The sequence below is a fragment of the Crotalus tigris genome, unplaced genomic scaffold (assembly GCF_016545835.1).
Source record: "Crotalus tigris isolate CLP2741 ecotype Arizona unplaced genomic scaffold, ASM1654583v1 scf7180000017887.1893490, whole genome shotgun sequence".
NCBI lineage: Eukaryota > Metazoa > Chordata > Lepidosauria > Squamata > Viperidae > Crotalus > Crotalus tigris.
The window spans coordinates 1462494-1483671 of NW_024096704.1; the positions used below are offsets into that span (position 1 = coordinate 1462494).

The 21178-nt window shown below is 35.1% G+C and overlaps 1 protein-coding gene across 5 annotated transcripts in view; it reads right to left on the bottom strand.

Annotated features, from left to right (window-relative positions):
* The window catches only part of LEF1 (lymphoid enhancer binding factor 1), a 124554-nt gene that overhangs the window by 43336 nt on the left and 60040 nt on the right, over window positions 1-21178 (bottom strand). For all 5 annotated transcript variants that reach the window (XM_039344025.1, XM_039344024.1, XM_039344023.1 and 2 more), the window contains one exon: window positions 9785-9917. In XM_039344025.1, coding sequence (XP_039199959.1) covers window positions 9785-9917 — 133 coding nt within the window. The remainder of the gene's footprint in view (window positions 1-9784; window positions 9918-21178) is intronic.

Sequence of the window (21178 nt, forward strand, 5' to 3'; positions counted from 1 at the left end):
TTGGGATTAAATTAAATAAATGAAACTAGATTGTATATTAGCCATTTTTATAATCATGTGACAGTATTTATCAAATATGGTTATCATTCCCAAATGAGGGTTGCAGTTCCCCAACCTGATATGAATAATAGTCAAAAAGTTAACTGGCACCTTATTATCTATCAGTTTTTTGTGACATAAGTTTTCATAAACCAAATACATAGTCACCTCAGTAGGTAAATGTGTATGCATATACCCTAGGTACAAAGAGAAGGAGGTGTCGAAAGCAAAGCCAAAAGGTCAAGCATTGCACAAGAAAGTAGATGCACCACAATATTATGCAGAACACAAATCAGAATGAGTGTGACTTACTTGACTAGTAAGTCAAGTGGAGTCACTAGTAGATTACAATTGGACATAGCACATCAACACTATAAAATCGTATAAAAGGACAGAAGCTTCATCAGGAATACCAATTAAGCAGCTTCCAATTTCTTTTATCTTTCTGAATTAGGAAAACCCTTGTTTTGTTTATCATAGAAGGGCATAATGGACAGATGAATGAATTCTCAGTATTATGGCTGATGTTATTTATTGAGGTGGTATGGAACAGAAGTGGCATCACAATTTAACTTACATTAAGTAGCCCATTAGTGTTGATGAATACCTTCTTTAGACCTAGGTACAGATTCTAAGCAATCATTTAAGGTTGTAAGGATCAATGACTACCTTCCAGGATGTATCCTACATGGATCGTTCTATAGAAGATATACCTTGGCACTTGATGAAACCCTGTCAATCTATTTTTTAACTTGACCGTCTCAAATTAAAGTTGAGTTTTAAGAATTTGTGATGCAATTCCTGGAGAAAGACGTTTCTGAACCCAAAGAATGGAGAAAAGACAGTTATATTGTAGGATCTGGCTGCAGACAACAGTGGTCTTTTCAGTATTTTATGTAGAGATATATCAGTTTAAGATGATGTTAATACATCATGCTTTTTTCTGTTAAGGTGCCTGGAAAGTCGACTTGCTGTAAGGGCATATTTACCAAGGGAGTTTATGTGAAGATGCCATCAATCTGTCTTGAAAAGAGGAGAGGTACTTGGAAGTAGGAACTAAAATGCTTACTAAACCATTAAATACAGCAGTCATTCTATTAGTTCTTTCAAGTATTCATGGGAAAACTTTTGCAGCATTTTTACTGCACTCATCTTTAAAATCTAACATTAATGAACTGTTTGAGAGGCAAGTGTGTAATGTTATGCAGTAATTTTTACAAATTCTTCTATTCTGTTGAAAAATACATAAGCAAAATATAAATGGATTCTGCTGACTGGAAATAAGTTGCTAGTTGCAACCTTGCAGAAAAGTAGGTCTTTATGTAAGACTCCAGTTTTAAAAATTTATGCTTCTTTGTCATAGGTTTGTGTAAAATTGGATTGCATTGAGTAATCAGTTGCGCTCTGCATGGCATTGTGATTACACTGCCCACCCCCTCTTTCATTGCTTGACCACTGGGCCTCTCCCCCTACTCTTCTCCCTATAGATATTAATTTCCTTCTCTCTGTACTAGGATATATATACCTACCCATTAGGTGACTGCTTCATGTATCTGATGGAGTAGGGTCTGGCCCAGAAAAGCTTATGCTACAAGACTTGTAGTTTTTACATTTCTTGATTGATTGTCTCTCTGATTTAAAAAGAAAAAAAGGAAGAAGTTATATGATACACAAGTGATAAAGTAGTAGAGTTTGTGTGACTTTAATAGATTAAGTCTTGAGAAATCATTGGGCAGCTAAAAATATAAGAAAAGACTAGGGGATGAATGAAAGCAGCAGTTTCAAAAAGACATTAGATTTTGTAAATTGCTGCTTATACATTTTATATGGTTCTCTTGAGATGTACAGCTTTTATGAACTTGCTGCCACTGAGGATCAGTGGTTAATTAAAAATCATTTTCAGGCCTGCAATGGTCATACTTGATATGATTCATTTACCTTCTGAGTCTCATTTCAGCTCTGGCTAAGCTCCTCATCATGTCGACTCTTGGGTGCCAAGGTCACTCTTGTAGTAGTTAATATTTTTGGAACAGAGCAAGGAAGTCTCACTGGAAATGATCCATCAATTCACACACTCAAAAGTGTAAAAAAAACATTCTACACATTCTAAAAACCACCTTAAGGATTAAAGGTAATCCAAATCCCAGATGAGTCCTATGGTTTTCATGCTCTATCTAAATCTCGTATCCCAAGGAGATATGATAGTCACAAAGACCATAAAAGTATTGATAGATTTAGTGTATTAAGGAAGAAGCAAAATAAACAAAAAAATGTCTTATTTTATATATTCTATTCTAAATAATAAGAGAGACAAGTGATCAGACTATTTAGAACACGGGTGTCAAACTCGCCACGTCACGTGATGGGTCGTAACATATCGCGACTTTTTTTGCATTGCCAGCAATGGGGTAGGCGTGGCTTCGGTATGATGAAACCGGCCCACGGGCTGGCAGTTTGACACCCCTGGTTTAGAAGGACCAACTATAGTGTAAAATTCAATTAAGAACTTGCAATTAATGAGAACTTCATTCTTCTTGCAGTTGTCTTATATAAACATCTGGTTCACTTTACCAGCCATCCATTTAGCTATACAGGAAATGTTCAAAACTACTTCTCTGCACTTAGTAGCTAAGCTCATACTCACACATACACAAAGTAGCAAGGAGCGATAAATTCATCATGCTAATGGTGAATCTTATTTTACTACATTTATAAAGCTCCTTCACTATTTACTAAATCTCCTACAAACAAAACATGCATTATTTTCCTTGGGATCTCACTATATAAAGTAACTTTAAAGAAATTTGTGAGCTAAAAAAGATTTAATTCTTAAGAAAAAGACTATAATGTCACTGATGGTTCGTAGGGTTATGTTTAAGAGAAGATTTAAAAATTTTCTTTTACAGTAAGATATACTGTATGGGCAGAATACTATAAAGTAAACACAGAAACTATTGAAGCATATAGACAAATTATCTGTTCCATAGTACTTTTCTACTGTACCTACCAAGAATCACTCTAGGCATCTCCAGGAAATAGAGCTAAATAAAAGCATTCCTTCATATGCCAGGAAATAATATAATTAAAGATCATAACTGCTTAGAGGATTGTTTGCATGCATATGCTTTAGTTTCACATTATCAGCCAAGATAAGACATCATGTGACACTACTCCTATCTACTTTGAGCTTTCAGCACAATTCTAGTCTAAGTTACCAAGAGGTAATAGCTAAAACAATCTCAGCATTTTAAGAAAAACAGCCAGAAAATTGTAGAACTTGGATTATCTAAATAATTTGAAATAATACAGTATGTCTATTTCAGTTCTTCCACTTTGCTTCATCATCCTGAGAATTAAAACACCTCTTACTATTTTCATGCACATTAGATGATAGCTAGTTTTATGTATTGCACTAAACCACAGCGTAGTTTGCTTTGTTTTGGCTTAGCAATGACATGGCCACGGGAATTGCAAGTAACTTTGAGAGGGGTCACAATCACCATTCCAAGTCACTCTGGGCGTATTAGTTGAGCTCAGATCTGTAAATTTTACTGCGCTTATGAATTGATTTTCTACCTTGTTACTTTGCTTAACAAGGATATAAGAGTTCCATGAGCAATATTATACTCTTCAACCAATAGGACACATTTTGAAATACCTGATAAAATCCATCATTATATTAAAATTGTTGATCAAACATTCTTAATTTGCTTTGATCAAAGTACTGTATTTTGTGGGTTTTAATGCAGTTAAAATAGACAAAACTCTCCTTTTCCAAAAATGTCTTTTCTTAGGATCAGTGCACAAAATGAGAACAACAAATAAATGAGAAGAGAATAAAGATCCTGGAGCACAGGGGAACTACCAGAGGACTGGAAAAGAGCTGATGTAGTTCCCATCCTCCAAAAAGGAAAAAAAATGGATCCAGGAAATTACAGACCTACCAGCCTGACCTCAATACCTGGGAAGATACTGGAAAAGATAATCAAACAACGAATCAACGAACACCTAGAGGCAAACAAAGTCATTACTAAAAGCCAACATGGGTTTGTCAAAAATAGATCATGTCAGACAAATCTTATTGCATTCTTTGACCAAGTGACAAAATTAGTGGATCAGAGGAATGCTGTGGACATAATTTACTTGGACTTCAGTAAGGCATTTGATAAAGTAGATCACAACCTACTACTTGACAAGATAGAAAAATGTGGGGTAGACAGAACCACCACCAGATGGATCCGTAGCTGGCTGACCGGCCGTACTCAGCGAGTGGTCCTCAATGGAACTGCATCTATATGGAGGGAAGTGTGTAGTGGGGTGCCCCAGGGCTCTGTTCTGGGCCCAGTACTCTTCAACATCTTCATCAACGATTTGGATGAAGGGATAGATGGGGAACTCATCAAATTTGCAGATGACACCAAGCTGGCAGGAATAGCCAACACTCCAGAAGACAGGCTTCAGGTACAGAAGGATCTGACAGACTTGAACACTGGGCACTAACTAACAAAATGAAATTCAATGGTGAAAAAAGCAAGGTTCTACATTTAGGCAAGAAAAACCAACTGCACAAGTACAGTATAGGTGGCACCATGCTCAATAGTAGTAACTGTGAGAGGGACCTCGGAGTCCTAGTAGACAATCACCTAAATATGAGCCAGCAGTGTGCTGCAGCTGCCAAAAAGGCCAACACAGTGCTAGGCTGCATTAACAGGGGGATAGAATCAAGATCACGTGAAGTATTAATACCACTTTACAAGGCCTTGGTAAGGCCACACTTGGAATACGGCATCCAGTTTTGGTCACCACGATGTAAAAAAGATGTTGAGACTCTAGAAAGAGTACAGAGAAGAGCAACAAAGATGATTAGGGGACTGGAGGCTAAAACATATAAGGCACGGTTGCTAGAATTGGGTATGTCTAGTTTAACGAAGAGAAGGACAAGGGGGGACATGATAGCAGTATTCCAATATCTCAGGGGCTGCCATAAAGAAGAGGGAATTAAGCTATTTTCCAAAGCACCTGAAGGCAGGACAAGAAGCAACGGGGGAAACTAATCAAGGAGAGAAGCAACCTAGAACTAAGGAGAAACTTCCTGACAGTGAGAACAATTAATCAGTGGAACAGCCTGCCTCCAGAAGCAGTAAATGCTCCAACACTGGAATTTTTTAAGAAGAGACTGGACAGCCACTTGTCCGAAATGGTGTAGGGTTTCCTGCCCGAGCAGGGGGTTGGACTAGATGACCTCCAAGGTCCCTTCCAACTTTATTATTATTATTATTATTATTATTATTATTATTATTATTATTATTATAAAGTGAGCAAGCTATGACTATAAAGATTCCATTTGCAATATGCTATTTATGCAAATTAGGGTTTTCTTTGGTTGTTGCTATAAAGATCATGAGGTATAAATGATAACTACATGAGGAATGAGAAAAAAAGAGTAACTGTTTTAAAAATATTTTCCCTTTTTCAGATAATATGCAAAAATAAGATTAATGTTTTTCATTTAAAATATGTGATGATTCATTCTTTTTTTATTCTATTAAATGTTTTAATTTTTAAATTTGCAGAAATATATTATTGTTTTACCTGACACACAGATTAAAATTTAATTATTAAAAATAAGTGGGTTATTTATTTTTTGCCTAAGCCAGGCACTAAAGAAACCATTACATTTTTTTCCGTGGAAAGACATATATATTCATTTTTTTTTTCATTTGAGAGGGTAATGGTAAACCTTGAGAATTCTTGGTTGAGCATCTTTTCTGACCTCAATCATTTTGATTTTACAAAATATAGTTTCTTGATTAGAGAATAAACCAATACCGATGGCTTCAATTATTTGTGAATAGTCTCTTCCAGTAATCTAAGGGAATTGAAGGACTAGATTGTGGAAACTAAACTTTTTCTTTCTTCTATGATTACATCTCTCTCTTTTCTCCCATTAGCATCTTCTTCTTGATCATAGAAGGAAACCTGGCCACAAACAATGATTAGAGGGTTTGCAAAACTCCCCAACCACAAGCACCATCAGTGGAATGAATTTTAAGTGGTTTGCAGGCAGCATTAACAATTAAGAAGCCCTTTCACTCCCATGGAATAGAGAAGTCAGTGTAAGCCACTAAGGACTTCCTCCATCACCAACTGAGTAGACTGGTCCAATAAAGGCCAGCTGCTGCAGAGGAGCCATTTGTGACTGAGCTTACCTAGCAAGATCCATCATGACTGATCAAGGAGAAAGAGGTGCAAATACATTTCATAGACACCTAATCCTAATCCTTAAAAAGTGTAATTAATACATACACAAAGCTCATCTGACATTTATGTATGCATAAAATAATAAAAAAACAAGACCCAAACTATGGATATACCAAAAAAAAAAAAACATTTACAAATATACTGGTTCTCAAAACTTAGTAGATAAAGTCTACCTATAGTGGATCATTCTGTAACGTATTATTTAACTACTTAAATGTATTAATAAAAGATCTATTTAACATGTTACTCAGAAAAAGCTTTTCATTTTTTTTAATTCTAGTTGACTCCTGATCAAGAGGAAACTTCTACTGAGATAAAAACTGCTGCATTCAAGTGATTTTTGTTTTGCCCTTAGAGTTTGAAACTTCATCAAGTGCTTATGGAAACCAGAGATCAGAGTTTGAAAAACCAGTCTATAGATCTCAAAAATTATCCAAAATTGCATATACTCAAGCTTAAAAAAAGAAAAAAAGATATATCTAAATAAGTACCCGAAAGAGAAAGATGATACTATTTAAAGTAAGTAAAGTAAATATTGTCAGTTATATAACTTACTACAATCAATTTATGAAAAAAGTGGTGACAATTTGCCTTCATGATCTTAAAGTAGAAATGAACATAGGTGTACGACAAGACAATACAATATCACCTATCCTTTTCTCAGCCTGCCTTGAAAAAGTATTTTGCAAACTAGACTGGGCAAAAGATGGAATAAAAATCAATGACATCTATTTAAATCACTTAAGATTTGCAGATGATGTTGTTCTCCTCTCACAAGACCCAGAAGAGCTATAAAGATACATACATATGCTACCTGTTCTAACATATGCCGGTGAAACACGGACACTAAACCCACAATCAACACAAAAGCTACGAGTGGCGCAAAGAGCCATGGAAAGATACATGCTCGGCATTAAAAGACAAGATAGAAAGACCTGCAAATGGATTAGAGAACAAACGAAAGCATACGATCCCACTTGATAAAAAGCATCCACGAAAGAGACCTAAAACAAGATGGATCGACAACATCAGCAAGTATTGTGGGCCCAATTGGCCGAAGAAAGCTCAGGACGTATTGGTTGGAAACATGCGGATGAGGCCTTTATCCTGCAGTAGATAGACAATGGCTAGAATGATGACAAAACTGCACACTAGTTTGTATACACTTACAGTTATAAAACCATCACATGTTTCACATACAGTAAATGAGAATATTTACTTTAAAGGGTATCATCTTTCTTTTTCAGTTTCCAGAGAGGTAGTAATGTTATAGGAAAAATACAGGCTTGTTATTTGAAAATCTAAATTATTAGGGCATCAACTTCTCTTGATCAAGGTATGTCTCTTCAAATATAATAATGATAATGAAAATGATAATAATAGTGATAACAATAATAATAATTTAAAAAATAAAAATAAAAAATAGAGTTGGAAGGGACCTTGGAGGTCTTCTAATCCAACCCCTTGCTCAGGCAGGAAACCCTATGCCAGTGATGGCGAACCTTTTAGAGACCAAGTGCCCAAACTGTAACCCAAAACCCACTTATGTATCATCAGCTGCCAGGTGGGCGTGGCCCATTGGGTGGGCATGTTTGCAGTAGTAACGGCAGACTGGGTGGGACTAAAAATTTCAATCAATTCCAACTTTGCAAGATCTTTTTTTTTCCTGCGAGAAGTTGAAATTGATTCATTGATTGAACTTTTTTTTTTTTTTTGCACATGGTGGCGGAGGCGAAAAGGTTTTATAAAACCCAGCTGAAGGCCTAGGACTGGGGTGATGGCGTGTGTGCTCACAGAGAGGGCTCTGCGTGCCACCTGTACCATGCATGCCACGGCCCTATGCCATTTATGGTTTGTTCATGGATAGAATGAATTAGAAGGAAGTGACATGAAGGAGTTAAATACAGAGATAAGAACACAGGACAACCATTCAAAAACAATGATGGCTTGATTAAGATATATAGAAAAAAATTGAGGCATTGTTTTTAGATTATGCTAAATACCACGCTGGAGGGTTCTACTTTATTTTATAAAAGTTATAAAGACTACAGAGATACAGCACAATGATTAGATGACCTTAAACAGAGAAACTTTTACATCTGGACTGAGGTTTGCAAAGCAAGAGAAGCAAGGTAAACAAATCATTATTGATCACTGCATGGTTTCTCATTTTAGCCAACAGTGTTTCATAATAGTATTTCACAAGGATGACTAAAAACACCCATTAGGTTTTTGGCTATCAATAGGCAATTGGCATGCTATATTACCCACAGAGATGTGAAGCTGATATAAATATACTTTTGGATATGATTCAAATGGCTACTTACTGATATAATTATATTAGAAAATAGAAATTAGGTATTTTTTTAAAGTGTATGGTCAAACTGATTTTACAAAAGTGCCTGAGAGCAAATAAAAATTAATCTAGTCAAGTTCAGGTAGTCCTTATTTTGCAACTGCCTCATTTAGGGACCATTTGCAGTTACAACAATGATAAAAAAGGAACTTGGTGACCAATCCTTGCATTTATGATCTTTGTGTCTGTACAGCAAAAAAAAGCTGAGGTATGATCATAAGCACAGTCAACAGTTTCACTTTGCAACCACTTTGGTTAATGACCAAGGTTTTTTTTAAAAGGTAAAGGAATAAAGGATTTTATTCTGCCAGTTATTGCCGACTATAGGGGACACTGCTCATCTCTGTTTCAATGCCATTGAACCAGTGCTGTCCAAAGACATTTCTGCAGCAATGTAGCCAGCATGATGTCACAGAGCACTGTTACCTTCTTACCAAAGTGGTACCTATTTAATCTACTCGCATTTGCATGCTTTTGAACTGCTAGGTTGGCAGAAGCTGAGGTGAGGACGGGAGTTTTTGAACCTGGGCTGCCAGCTTTCCAGCCAATAAGCCTAGCGCCTTAACCACCAAGCTACTGTGCCATTTCCAAGACCAAGTTACCGTTCCCAATTATAGTAGCTGAATGAGATATACCCAGTGGTGGGATTCAGCTGGTTCGCACCACTTCGGCAGAACCGGTAGCTAATTTTTTGTTGCCCAGGCCCAGAATGGACTTCCAGAAGTGGCATCCACACAAAGAACCGGTTGTTCACATATTTGAATCCCACCACTGGGTATACCTGTACTGCAAATATAACATCACATGAGAGGGAAGCAATTTAGATTTCTTTAAAGAAAGCTTATTTTAATCTTTAATATGTCATATGGCTAGTAATAGAAAACAACAGTGGCATTGTCTTTTCCTTTAAGTGGACCCAAATCTTTAGATATTTTAGAATTTCTGGGCTCCACTTCAAATGCAACAGGACAGAGGTAATCGGGAAAAAGGAGAAAGGTAGATATTTGAATCCAGCAGTGCTATAAGATAGTATTAAAATATCCTTTTCAGGCATCTGAGGTTCTCAAAAGAAAACACAAGAGAGATTTTCTCCTTTCAATAGTTGTAAAAATGGAAGGATTAGCTCACCTTGTTTTGTGTTGACATCTGAGGGGAGGTGTGAAGGATGTGTCCCTGGAGAAAAATGTTCATCGCTGTAGGTGATGAGTGGAGTGAGAGGGTGTACTGCATGGGAAGGTTGTACCACAGGTACTTTGTTGGACTGCAAACAAAAACAAAAGGCTTGAGTAGCATTTCTTTCTTTTACTTGTTTTTTCTTAAACTAATAGGCCCAATAAAAATAGTGCACTTTTAATTGCCTCATTGGGGACAATTTAACTCTGTTTCATAACCATCAATACTCACACATGCTAACTCTCACAGTAGGTGGAGATTCAAATAATGGTTTGTTAAATAAGCCACAAAAACTGGATTTACCCAGACTACCAAGCCATTAATAATACAATGACTGGGTATATAAAACATGTTAAAATAAAATCAAACAAAGCTAGGTTCAGGACAATATGTGAACTCAACCACAGGTTGAAGATTATACCTATCTAATTCAAAACAATAGCCATTGATCAAATTTTACAGTCCTCCCCACCATCTGCATGATAAGTAGCCAGGGACTGGCAGACACATCACTATGTTGCTCATTTGAGACGGCGAAAATCAGGTAGGAGAATATCAAAACTTGGTTAGCCAAGATGCATTGTAGAGCTAACATGGAGTAATAATTACAAAAGGCTAGAAACTACACATAAAAAGTAGTTTTATCATGGCATCCGGGCCACAAAACGCTTATTTACCAGAAGTCTGAGGATATTTTGTAACTTCATCTAGTCCTACTGTGATGAGTTCTACTTTTGTGTGTTCTTCTGGGCACCTGGGAACATTTCTAAACAAAATACTAAGAGACAACCCATTCTCTACAAGATTGCTTAAGGGATCAAAGACATTCTTGAAAATAAAGACAATACCAAAGACTTTCCTTTACAGCACACCAAGCTATTTTTTAATTATTATTTTAAACCAAAGGATTCCTATTCAGCCTAAATATGTCCAAACACATATCATTTGTTAGCATGTAAGTATAGTAGTGCAGTCTTATACTACCAATGCTGAATCACAGAAGTCTGATGCTAAAATCGAACAACTTGTTTGGCCTCGTATTTAACAAAAGAAATGTGCTAAAGATCTGGGGATCATAACTAGACAGAGACTTCATCAAATGGAGCTTGATTCTTAGTAACTACCACAACAAGCAGTTTTCTTAGCAGTTTTAATGATGTAATTTGCTTTTGCATTCTTCTATAATTCTTTCCAATTTCTACTCTGCAGCCCTAGGTCTTACATCCGAATACAAACCTGATCTGACCCTACTTAGCTTTTGGCGATTGGGGTGTTATCAGCTGCATAGTGTTTTCTGTCTTCCTAAAAGAGAAGCAATGCTTTTGCTACAAAATGGAATTCAATAGTCAAGGTAAAGGAAGTCTTCTCTGAAGCATGGAAAGAAATCAAGCTATTCTGTTGATGGGTGCAACAATCCCCTCAAGCTGAAAAGTATTAGAGTTACCACAGTAATCCCCATTTTTTTTCATACATACATCTATGCAAAACATGAAAAATATGTCTGAGACTCATTTGCATTATTAAAACATGTTCTTTGGTTCATTCCCCCTTTTCTGCACTCAAGAAAAATCTCAGTATAATTTGAAAACAGTGTAAAACCCTTTCAGCATTCTTTGAAATAATCACAAATATACATTCATGTTGGATATGCTTCTGGGAAGTGAAGAGAGATTCATTCCAAAATGCAGATATTGTTCATTAAACCTTCACTCATAAGATAGTGGAAACAAAAAATTGAATATTTTTTCATTGACATTATTTAAATCATATATTATTTGTACGATAGACCATATTTCAAACACAGTACCAGAGTCTATAAAAATGCCACATTTTTTTTTAATCTGCTACTTTTTCTTTGCATACTTTCCCTTGTTTCCCGAGAACTACCTTAAGGAACTTGCATTAGCAAGTAGTATCATTTTAATGTCTGACCTATCCCTCCAGTCATATAGCTCAGAATCTTCTGCATGGATTTTTGCTAAATTATGCTATCCTTCCTCTCCTCTTAATTTTACGGTTTTCAACACAGATTTGCTTTCCTGTGGGAAGGAGATAAGAACCTGAGGATTTTAATTTAAGCTTTGGCCTTGTCTTATATTTTGCAAGAGAGAGAGAGAGCGTGCACACGCGTGCATGCACAAGCAGGAGAGAGAAAAGGCGATGCCACTCATAAGTGGTTGAAAGCCATTAAGCATTAGGTCCATTATTTGTCACGAAATAATAAAGCAGAATGAATTTCCATTAAAATATATGAGTTAGCATGCAAGAGATATTTGAAACAACAATATATCTTCCCGTTGTTAAAGAAAACACATATTGATAAACATTGAATAACTATTTCCAGATTATCTATACCTATAAGTATCAACTGACTGGGAAGATTTTTTTTAAACCAATATATCTGAGATTATACAAAATAGAATTTACAGCAACATATCACCCCCAGAACATTTGAAAAGCTAATTATAACATTTGTGCTTAAATGTAACTGCTTCCAACACAAATTTCCCATCTAAACAGTTATCATTATAATGCCACTGTGCTTCTTTCTTTGCCACAAGGAGCTCTTTTACATTCTTCCTTATTATAAATAAAATGTTCCATTACTGTAGTTCCTGAAATGCTAAAATATCTAATGAGAAGAACATTTCTACAGTTTTCCCCCATATTATAGTCAACAAAACAGATTAAGAACAATTTCACACAACAGCCTAAGTTGCTCATCTTTCATGCTGTTCCCAGTTGTTCCTTTAAAAATTCCATTGTGGACTCCAATGGTTTGGCATTGGGGCTGTTTCATGTTCAAAGACTTGATATCTGATCCACTTTTAGGTAGGTCCACTCCTCCTTTAAATAAAAGGTGAGCCATCCATGCAGTGTTGGGACAAACTGAAACTAGAGATTTCACCTAAAGCTTCACATTTTAGCCAGAAAAGTGTGTTTATGGCTCTGTCCAGACCTTTGGTCAGAGTGACTGAAGCCTCCTTTTAACTTGCTTTTCTTTCCTTTTCTTTCTGTTTTGTTTCTTATACTGCAACCTTTACTCTTTTTGTTTCTTGTCACTTTCAATATCTTGTTTATCATGTTTGAAATAATTTGTAAAAAAAACCCAGAGTCTCTGAGAGTCAGATGGCATAGACATTTAAGTAATAATGATGATGATTAAAAAAAAAATCAAAAATTGAAATCCAGTCATTGACAAAAACCATAAGAATCCTTAGCACAGATACTGCATAGCAATAGAATTTATCTTAGATGAATGTGCTATAGTAGCAACAAATTGGGATAAAATCACAAATGAATAGAAATGTCAAATGGTCAAACCTTCTGGAGCCATCAGGATAAAGCCTACAAGTATCTGGGCCTTTTATAGTTAGATAGCATCAAGCATGGAGACATTTAAAATGAGATTAAGAAAGAAAATATCCAAGGTGTGAAAAAAATGCTAAAGATAAAGCTGTATGGTAGAAACAGCTTCAAAGCATCAATACCTTAATCAAAGCTGATATAATACACTGCTAGAATTATTAGCTGGACACAAGCTAAACTTACTGTAACTGTTTGGACCTCAAAACAAGAAAGCTTATGACTACTATTCACTGCGTATTACATTCCCATAGTGATATTGATAGATTGTTCCTGCACTTCAGAAATGGAGGGAAAGATTTATTTCAAGTCAAAGAAATTGTCAAAGAAGAAAAGCATTCATTGGCTGATTATATAAAAGACTGCCAGCAGTGATGCAAATTAAAAATTAGAACTTATTGAATGTATAGTAAATGAAACATAAATATGAAGCAATGTGATATAAACAATAACAAAATACTGAGAATGAAAAATATTACATGGTCAGTTTCTACAAAAGATGAAAGGGAAAGTGCATAAAGGTAAAAACTGGCAATGGCTTACAATTGAAACATTTAAAAAAGAAACTGAAAGCTTGATTTTGCTACTCAGGAGCAAGCTATTCAAACTAATGCAATCAAGGCAAGAACTGAAAAAATCATCAAATGATTCAAAGTGAAATTGTGCAAAGAAGCTGAAAAAACAGTGGACCACCACCTAATTAGCTGCTGTAAAAAGATTGCATAGACTGATTACAAACAGTGGAATTACAAAGTAGCAACAATGGTGCATTGGAAGATCTGAAACAAATAACATTTGCGTGTAAGCAAGAACTGGTGGGATCACAAAATAGACAAAGTAATAGCAAATAAAAAAGCTAAAGCAGTCTGGAACTTAGAAGTCAGACAAGCTTCTGCCACATAACGCTCAAGACTTAACAAGAAAGACAAAAACGTCTGGATACATAGTGGATATTGCAATACCTGAGGACAATAGAATAGGAGAGAAAGAACTGAACAAAATCACATAATAGAAAACCTAGAAGTAGAAACAGAACAAGTAGGGCAAAGGAAAGCAAGGTAATACCAATAATAATAGGTATCTTGGGTACTATTCCAAAATATCTGGAGCATCAATTGAATGCTGTCAGCATTGCAAAATCATCAGTCATCAATTACAAAAAATAGCATTATTTGTAACAGCTCACATCTTGCAACAATACCTTTAATTAATATATATGAAGCACATGAGCCCTCAAGAAACCTTATGTCATCAAAGGACAGAAACACATGAATTATATAGTAAAATTATATATATAGCATTTTATATAATATTTTATAGTATACTAAAAGGTTACTATATCATACTGAAATAATTCAGTGGGTAATTACATATGCATGACAATTGTTATCAGTAGGGCAACTTTCTAAAAACCCAGTGCCTCTAAAATTATTTTGGACAGCAGTTTCTAGAATTCCAAATGAAACTGATGAGATATAGTTGAAATCATTTCTAGGGACTCAGATTTAGATTTAGAAAGGCAGCTATTGGCTGATCAGATTGCATATTTAACAAGATCAACTATGGCTCCTCTCTCTTCTCAAGTCCTGTAGCCTCATCATGGTATAAGGAGGCATTGTTGGGAGTGTATGCCAAAGAATATATAATCCCATGAAGGTCATCCAAGATATGAAGGTTATTCTAATTGCCTGATTAAACCAAGGGACCACCTTTATTTGGCTGCAGTGATATACGTAGATATGGGAGATGGATGGTCATTTAGTGATGATCATGCCATTTAGTGACAATAGCAAAGATATCATTTCATATTGCATGGGAAAAGCTATGATAAACCTCTCCAGCATTTTATTAAGAAAACTACATAGATCTGCACATAAATTGACTGCACATGAACTGAACAAGTTCCAAGTTACGCTAAAGGGGTAGAAGCAAGCTAACTAGTCTCAGTTACATGATCTTCAGCATATTGTCACCATTTTCAATAAAAATATCATAAACAGCTTTGAAATCTGGAACTTCATTGATAAGGAACCAGAAAACTATGGAGTGAAACTAAAGAAATTGTTAGGGAGGAATATGGAAAGAAATCACCAAAGTCCAAGAAACAGAAGAACGCAAACTGGATGTTAAAATACATGGTGAAAATTGCCAAAGAAAGAGAAGAGAAACACAAGAAAGCATGTATCTCAGAAATGATCTTAACAAAGAATTTCAGAGAGCTATTAGAAGACACAAGATGCAGTTGTTTTTCATCTATAAACAGAGCAAAGACAGAAACAGAAATGGAAGAAGATTCCAAAAGATCTCTGAATTCAGAAGTTTTCAGCCTTAAATTGGTATGATGTCAATGATCACAGAGTAACCAATCAAAAATCAAATTAAGACTGAAAGAGTATTCTGAATAGTAGAGATGTCTACATTCAAGATAGCTTAGAAGGTATTTTTCAGTTGCAAGTGCTTTTAGGTGAAGCTAGATCATTTCAGTTATACCAAATCAAAAGACTATAGAAATAGAGCAAGCAACAGAAGAAGAAAACTAAACTTTGCCACCAATTTTGGAGAATGACACAGAGGCTAACAGACTGGAAAGGGTCAATCAACATACTAATATAAAAATAATAATAATGCAAACTATTGTACAATATCCTTAGGACCATCTAATGCAGATGAACTTCTATTCCTTATTGTAAAAGATGCACTATGCATTTTTGTATTCTTTTCTTGATATTGAAGTCATCTTCAAAGTCATCCTTACTGGTGTATTATCTATTGGGGCAGCACTGCTTTTGTCCAGTATTGGTCATAACTTGTAGGACACATGTCACTGATGAGCATCACCATGGGTCACCGAAACTACATGACTAGTGATAAATATGAAATTAGAAAACTTTTAAACTATAACATCTTCTTCCAATGTAGACATTTTACTAATTCCTTAATCTACCAGTTTACACAACGTCCATCTATTCAGAAACCTATTTCTTCATCTTCATTCAGTTTGTTGCTCACTTTACAGTGTTCAGTTAATACCTTCAAATGACTTAGCATGGGTTTAACTTTTTTGTGATAGTTTATATCTTTCACAGGGTGACAAGTATTTTAAAATATCTGTCATAAAAATAAACAGAGTTCATAACTTGTTTATTTGATTTCTTCCTGTATCAGTCCAAATGCCCACAATATAAAATAATCAAATCGAAATGTTATTCAAGAAAAGAAAATACCACCTAATGTGCTAAATCACAAAATAACTCAAAAATATTGTGAATGATAATGATGATGATGATGATGATGATGATGATGATGGGAGGGACCTTGGAGGTCATCTAGTCCAATCCCCTGCTCAGGCAGGAAATCCTATACCATTTCAGACAAATGGCTGTCCAGTCTCTTCTTAAAACCTTCCAGTGTTGGAGCATTCACCGCTTCTGGAGGCAGGTTGCTCCACTGATTAATTGTTCTAACTGTCAGAAAATTTCTCCTTAGTTCTAGATTGCTTCTCTCCTTGATCAGTTTCCATCCATTGCTTCTTGTCCTGCCTTCAGGTGCTTTGGAGAATAATTTGATTCCCTCTTCTTTATGGCAGCCCCTGAGATATTGGAACACTGCTATCATGTCACCCCCTCGTCCTTCTTTTCATTAAACTAGACATACCCAATTCCAGCAACTGTTCCTTATATATTTTAGCCTCCAGTCCCCTAATCATCTTTGTTGCATCTTTGTAAAACAAATTGAGTTTCTAAGCCAAACACTGCAACAGTGTGGCTCTTCTAAACTAGCACAAACTGAAGCATTAAGCATTAAGTCTCCTGTATCATTTCTTAAACAGTTATGAGGTGCAACCTTTCCAGCCTGAAAACATTTCAATCTTGAAATGACCATTTCAAAGTTTCAGAATATGATACAAAATGTGGCTGTTGTTAGCATACATTTTTTCCCACGCTATTGTTGTAAAAAATCTGAAAATATTAAGACAACTACAGTAATATAGCATTTGTTTGGGTCATTTGTTAAGCTCGGTACTTGGTGTCATCAGCATGCATTAAAAAAATGCAGAAATTCCATTTGGCTGGAGATATTTTGTTGAGCTTTGATATTTCTACATTTTGTGAATGGTTTGTCTTATTAATATAATAACATTAAACATGAGTAAGGAAGAACCACCACCTCTTCATTTTTTTATCTAATAACTTCTGTAAGTCAAGGGAAAATATTGGGAAAAAACAATTTGGGTTTTTTCCTGGGGTAATGCTTGATAGGCTGGTAAAAAAACCCCACAAGAATGCCAAATTTGTTAACTGAGCTCATCAAGGATGTAGGATGTCATTGCTTACAGAAAACCTGCATAGGAACTTTTTTAAAAAAAATGAAGACTATCTCACAGAAATAGAGGGAGTACATTTTAAGTCTGATTGGCTTTACTTTTAGGCCAGATTTATAGTGTTCAGACTATTCACTAGAACATGCTAATTGAAAGAAATGTTGAAAAGATTAGCTGCTCTCTTTGTCCTATAAGTTATTTAGAGGGTTTATTTAGAAAGAAACAAAAAGGCTTCTATTTATTCTCCTCTGTTGAAGGTTTCCTAATAACAAATTCTTATCTCAACAGATCTTTCTAAGGGGTGAGAACAAAGATGTTCCCAATAATTTCAAAAATAGATGTTAATGTTTCCAAAAAGTCATACGGTTTATGCAGTTCTGATGACAGACATCCAACATGGTCAAGAACCCCAGTTATTCTTGTAGTCCTAGGATGGAAAACAAGACTAAAGCTGTTGATCAAAACATATTGAGTTTAGTACAGAACAAAAACAAGGTAAATTTTATTCCACTGAGTTAACTGGAAATGTTCTATGGCACATTTCAAATGCCTACTTTGTTCCAAGTTCAAAATTAACTATTGTTTCATTTATACCCATAATTGTAAGCAATTATAAATCATTTAAAAACCATTTATAGTATATTCCATCATTGATATATGTTCCATTATTTATATATGCCTTGATTAATTTACTTATTAATTGATTGTAAGCTCAATGAAGCCCGTTTATTGTTCAGGCTTAAATTTTATGTTATACTCTGGAAAAAGAGAAAGAAAAGTATTAAACTTCATGATTTGTCTCCTTAAAGCAACTGCATCTTTCTTTCTTTCTTTCTTTCTTTCTTTCTTTCTTTCTTTCTTTCTTTCTTTCTTTCTTTCTTTCTCTCTCTTTATCTTTCTCTCTCTCTCTCTTTCTTATTTCCTATTTCTAAAGGCTGGAAAAAAATCATGGCTGTTTTATCTTGATGAAAAAAGAGGCTTCCACATAATTTCTTTCAGAGCATAAGCAAGTACAGAAATACTTTTAAAGAAAAACCAAATATATTGCAACTTTTCCTTCCATGGCTTCTTCCCAAGATGTTGGGACTTTAACTCTATATTTTTTACAGCAACATGCTAAAAGATCTAGAAAGTACAGTCTTGAGAAACACTACTCTGTGTTATGTAGTATGAATATATACTAGAAATAGATAGACTTCAATAGCCTAAACATCCTACTATTTGAGAATTGATATAATTTAAAAAAATGAATGCAAATATCTCTTCATATTCCATTTCTTTAAGTAAATTGTCTCCCATCCCAAGATCATAATAGCATCATTGAGATGCTAAGTGTATTGGGAGTATATTTTGAATATTTATTTCCAGTAATACTTTCAGCCCATTTTTCATAAAAAGTAATCCCAAACCAATGTGAAGTAAACAAAATAAACCAGGGTTTGACTTAAGCTAAATTCCAAAAACCATAATTATAAAACAACTTCATGTATCAGAAATATACTAAATGATACAGCATTTAGTATATAAAAGTAGGTCTTTAGTGAAAATGTCTGGGCAAAAGATCAGGACATGTGAAGTTCCAATTTATTGCTAATTATGCCTATGCACAAAAATCTACTCAACTAAAATTAAGCACTATCTTGGTGCTAGATTAAGATCAATTGAATTCAAGAGGCGTTTGGACTTAGTTCATTTGTAGCTACATAGGCTGATTCCTTCTTTGATACCACCTCCTCATATAGAAAGTTGATTGCACTTACAGACAAAACTGAAAGGGATGGAATCCCATATTTGAAATCTCTGTATCAAAAAGGTTCCCTCTTGCATTTTGCATATTGAGTGATGACCAAGTGAAGCATCTTCTAGATCAGGGGTCCCCAATCCCTGGTCCACAGACTGGTACCAATCCGTGGCCCGTTGGGAACCATTTGTGCAAGCAGCAGGCATGCGCGCTCAACCATCCCTTACCCCATTCTGCTGCTGTTGCCAATCTGCAGAGCCAGAAAGATTGGAGATCGCTGTTCTAGATGACATCTCTACTCCAACTTAATTTCCAGACTGGAAATTTCCAGACTGGTACAGAAAGGATAGGATCATGTATTAAATACCAAAGCTCCAAGCTGTACAGAATTTTATGTCATGGTACAAAATTTTGAATTTGGCTTAGTATACATCATCTTGTTACAATAGGCTGCACACTTAAAATCAATAACTATATATTAATAATCTGAAAGTTTAGCTTTTAATCATCATAAGGAAACCATAGAACTATTGCTAGCTTTATCTTGATCAAAGAAACCAAAGGAACACTTTCAACAATATAGTGTTTCAATATGTGTAAACATGAGTTGTTGGTATGTATTTTTGTATGTGATATTATTGGCTTATTTCAAATATAAAAAAATCTATGTTCCTTTGCATACACACACAGAGGGAGACATACACTTGCTACTAAGGAGACTTTTAACTGATGATTCCAGATTTTTCTTTATACTCCCACAACTAAAATCCTGTTCAAAATCGGTTTATCACTTCTTAGACAGCTCAATGAATACATCCTCACTTCTTGTATTATTTCAGTCTTAGAATTTCACACTTGTCTATTCTTAAATGGAATGCTTCAGTTTCAACCTGCTATTCTGCTTCTTTGTCTCTGAATGATATCACTATATAACACTCCATTCAAAATGTCTCCCTGTTAGACTGGTAATCTCCAACGAGGCAGCCTCAGCTGATTATTATAATAGTCTCAACAGAGGTTGGTTACTTCTTCTACCCTATAATTCATGTAAAGCTCCTAAAAAATAAGTTCCAGAGTTTTTATTAGTCCTCTTCCATCTCAACAAGAAACCTTTCAGTTGGTGTCTGTTAAGGGTCAAGGGTGCAGGATACTTTGTACAGAACGTGGTATGCAGCAGAATTGAACCAGGAAACGCAAAACTTCACACTGGTATAAAAATAAATAGTCCAGTGTCATGCTTTAAAGCATCTTATCATATGGATGTCATAATGTATTATGAGCACTGAAGGTTAGTGGTAAAGAAATATTCCATCTTGTTAGCCTAGGAATGGACTTATAATAGCTTCACTGACTAAGCTAAAAGAGGGTATTACACCTTATAAGAAATTACCTGTAATTGTAGGCTTCACATCTTTTGCAATATCATAGTTGTTTTATAACAAATGCTCTGCAAGTGAGGATACCTATTTAATAATAGCAAAGCTAATTACTTCTCAATAATTACATCTTTAATACACCAGTACTTCCATCTTTTCATTAAAAACTGGAATGAGATTTTACAATATTTTGCATTTTGAGCTGTGAAATGAATTCCTTCCATTTGTAACCTACATTGCATATTTTTTGTCAAAACTCAATCAAATAGATCAAGATTTGTTATTAGTTGGGCAAGACTTTAAAATGGGTTCCCCAGTCACATTTACTGTCTAATTCTCCCTTCACAAGGATTACCAACTCAAATATAGCAAGAAATAAATAGGGGGAGGGAGAGAGCGGAGAGAAAGAAAGCCTTTTAAGAAGGGGTACAATTAATAAAAACTAAGGTTACATATAGGAAGCCAAATTATAAAATAAAAAACAGATTGACTATTTGTAAGTATGGCTCTTTAAGTGGCAGTTATCAATTAAATAATTTAAATAA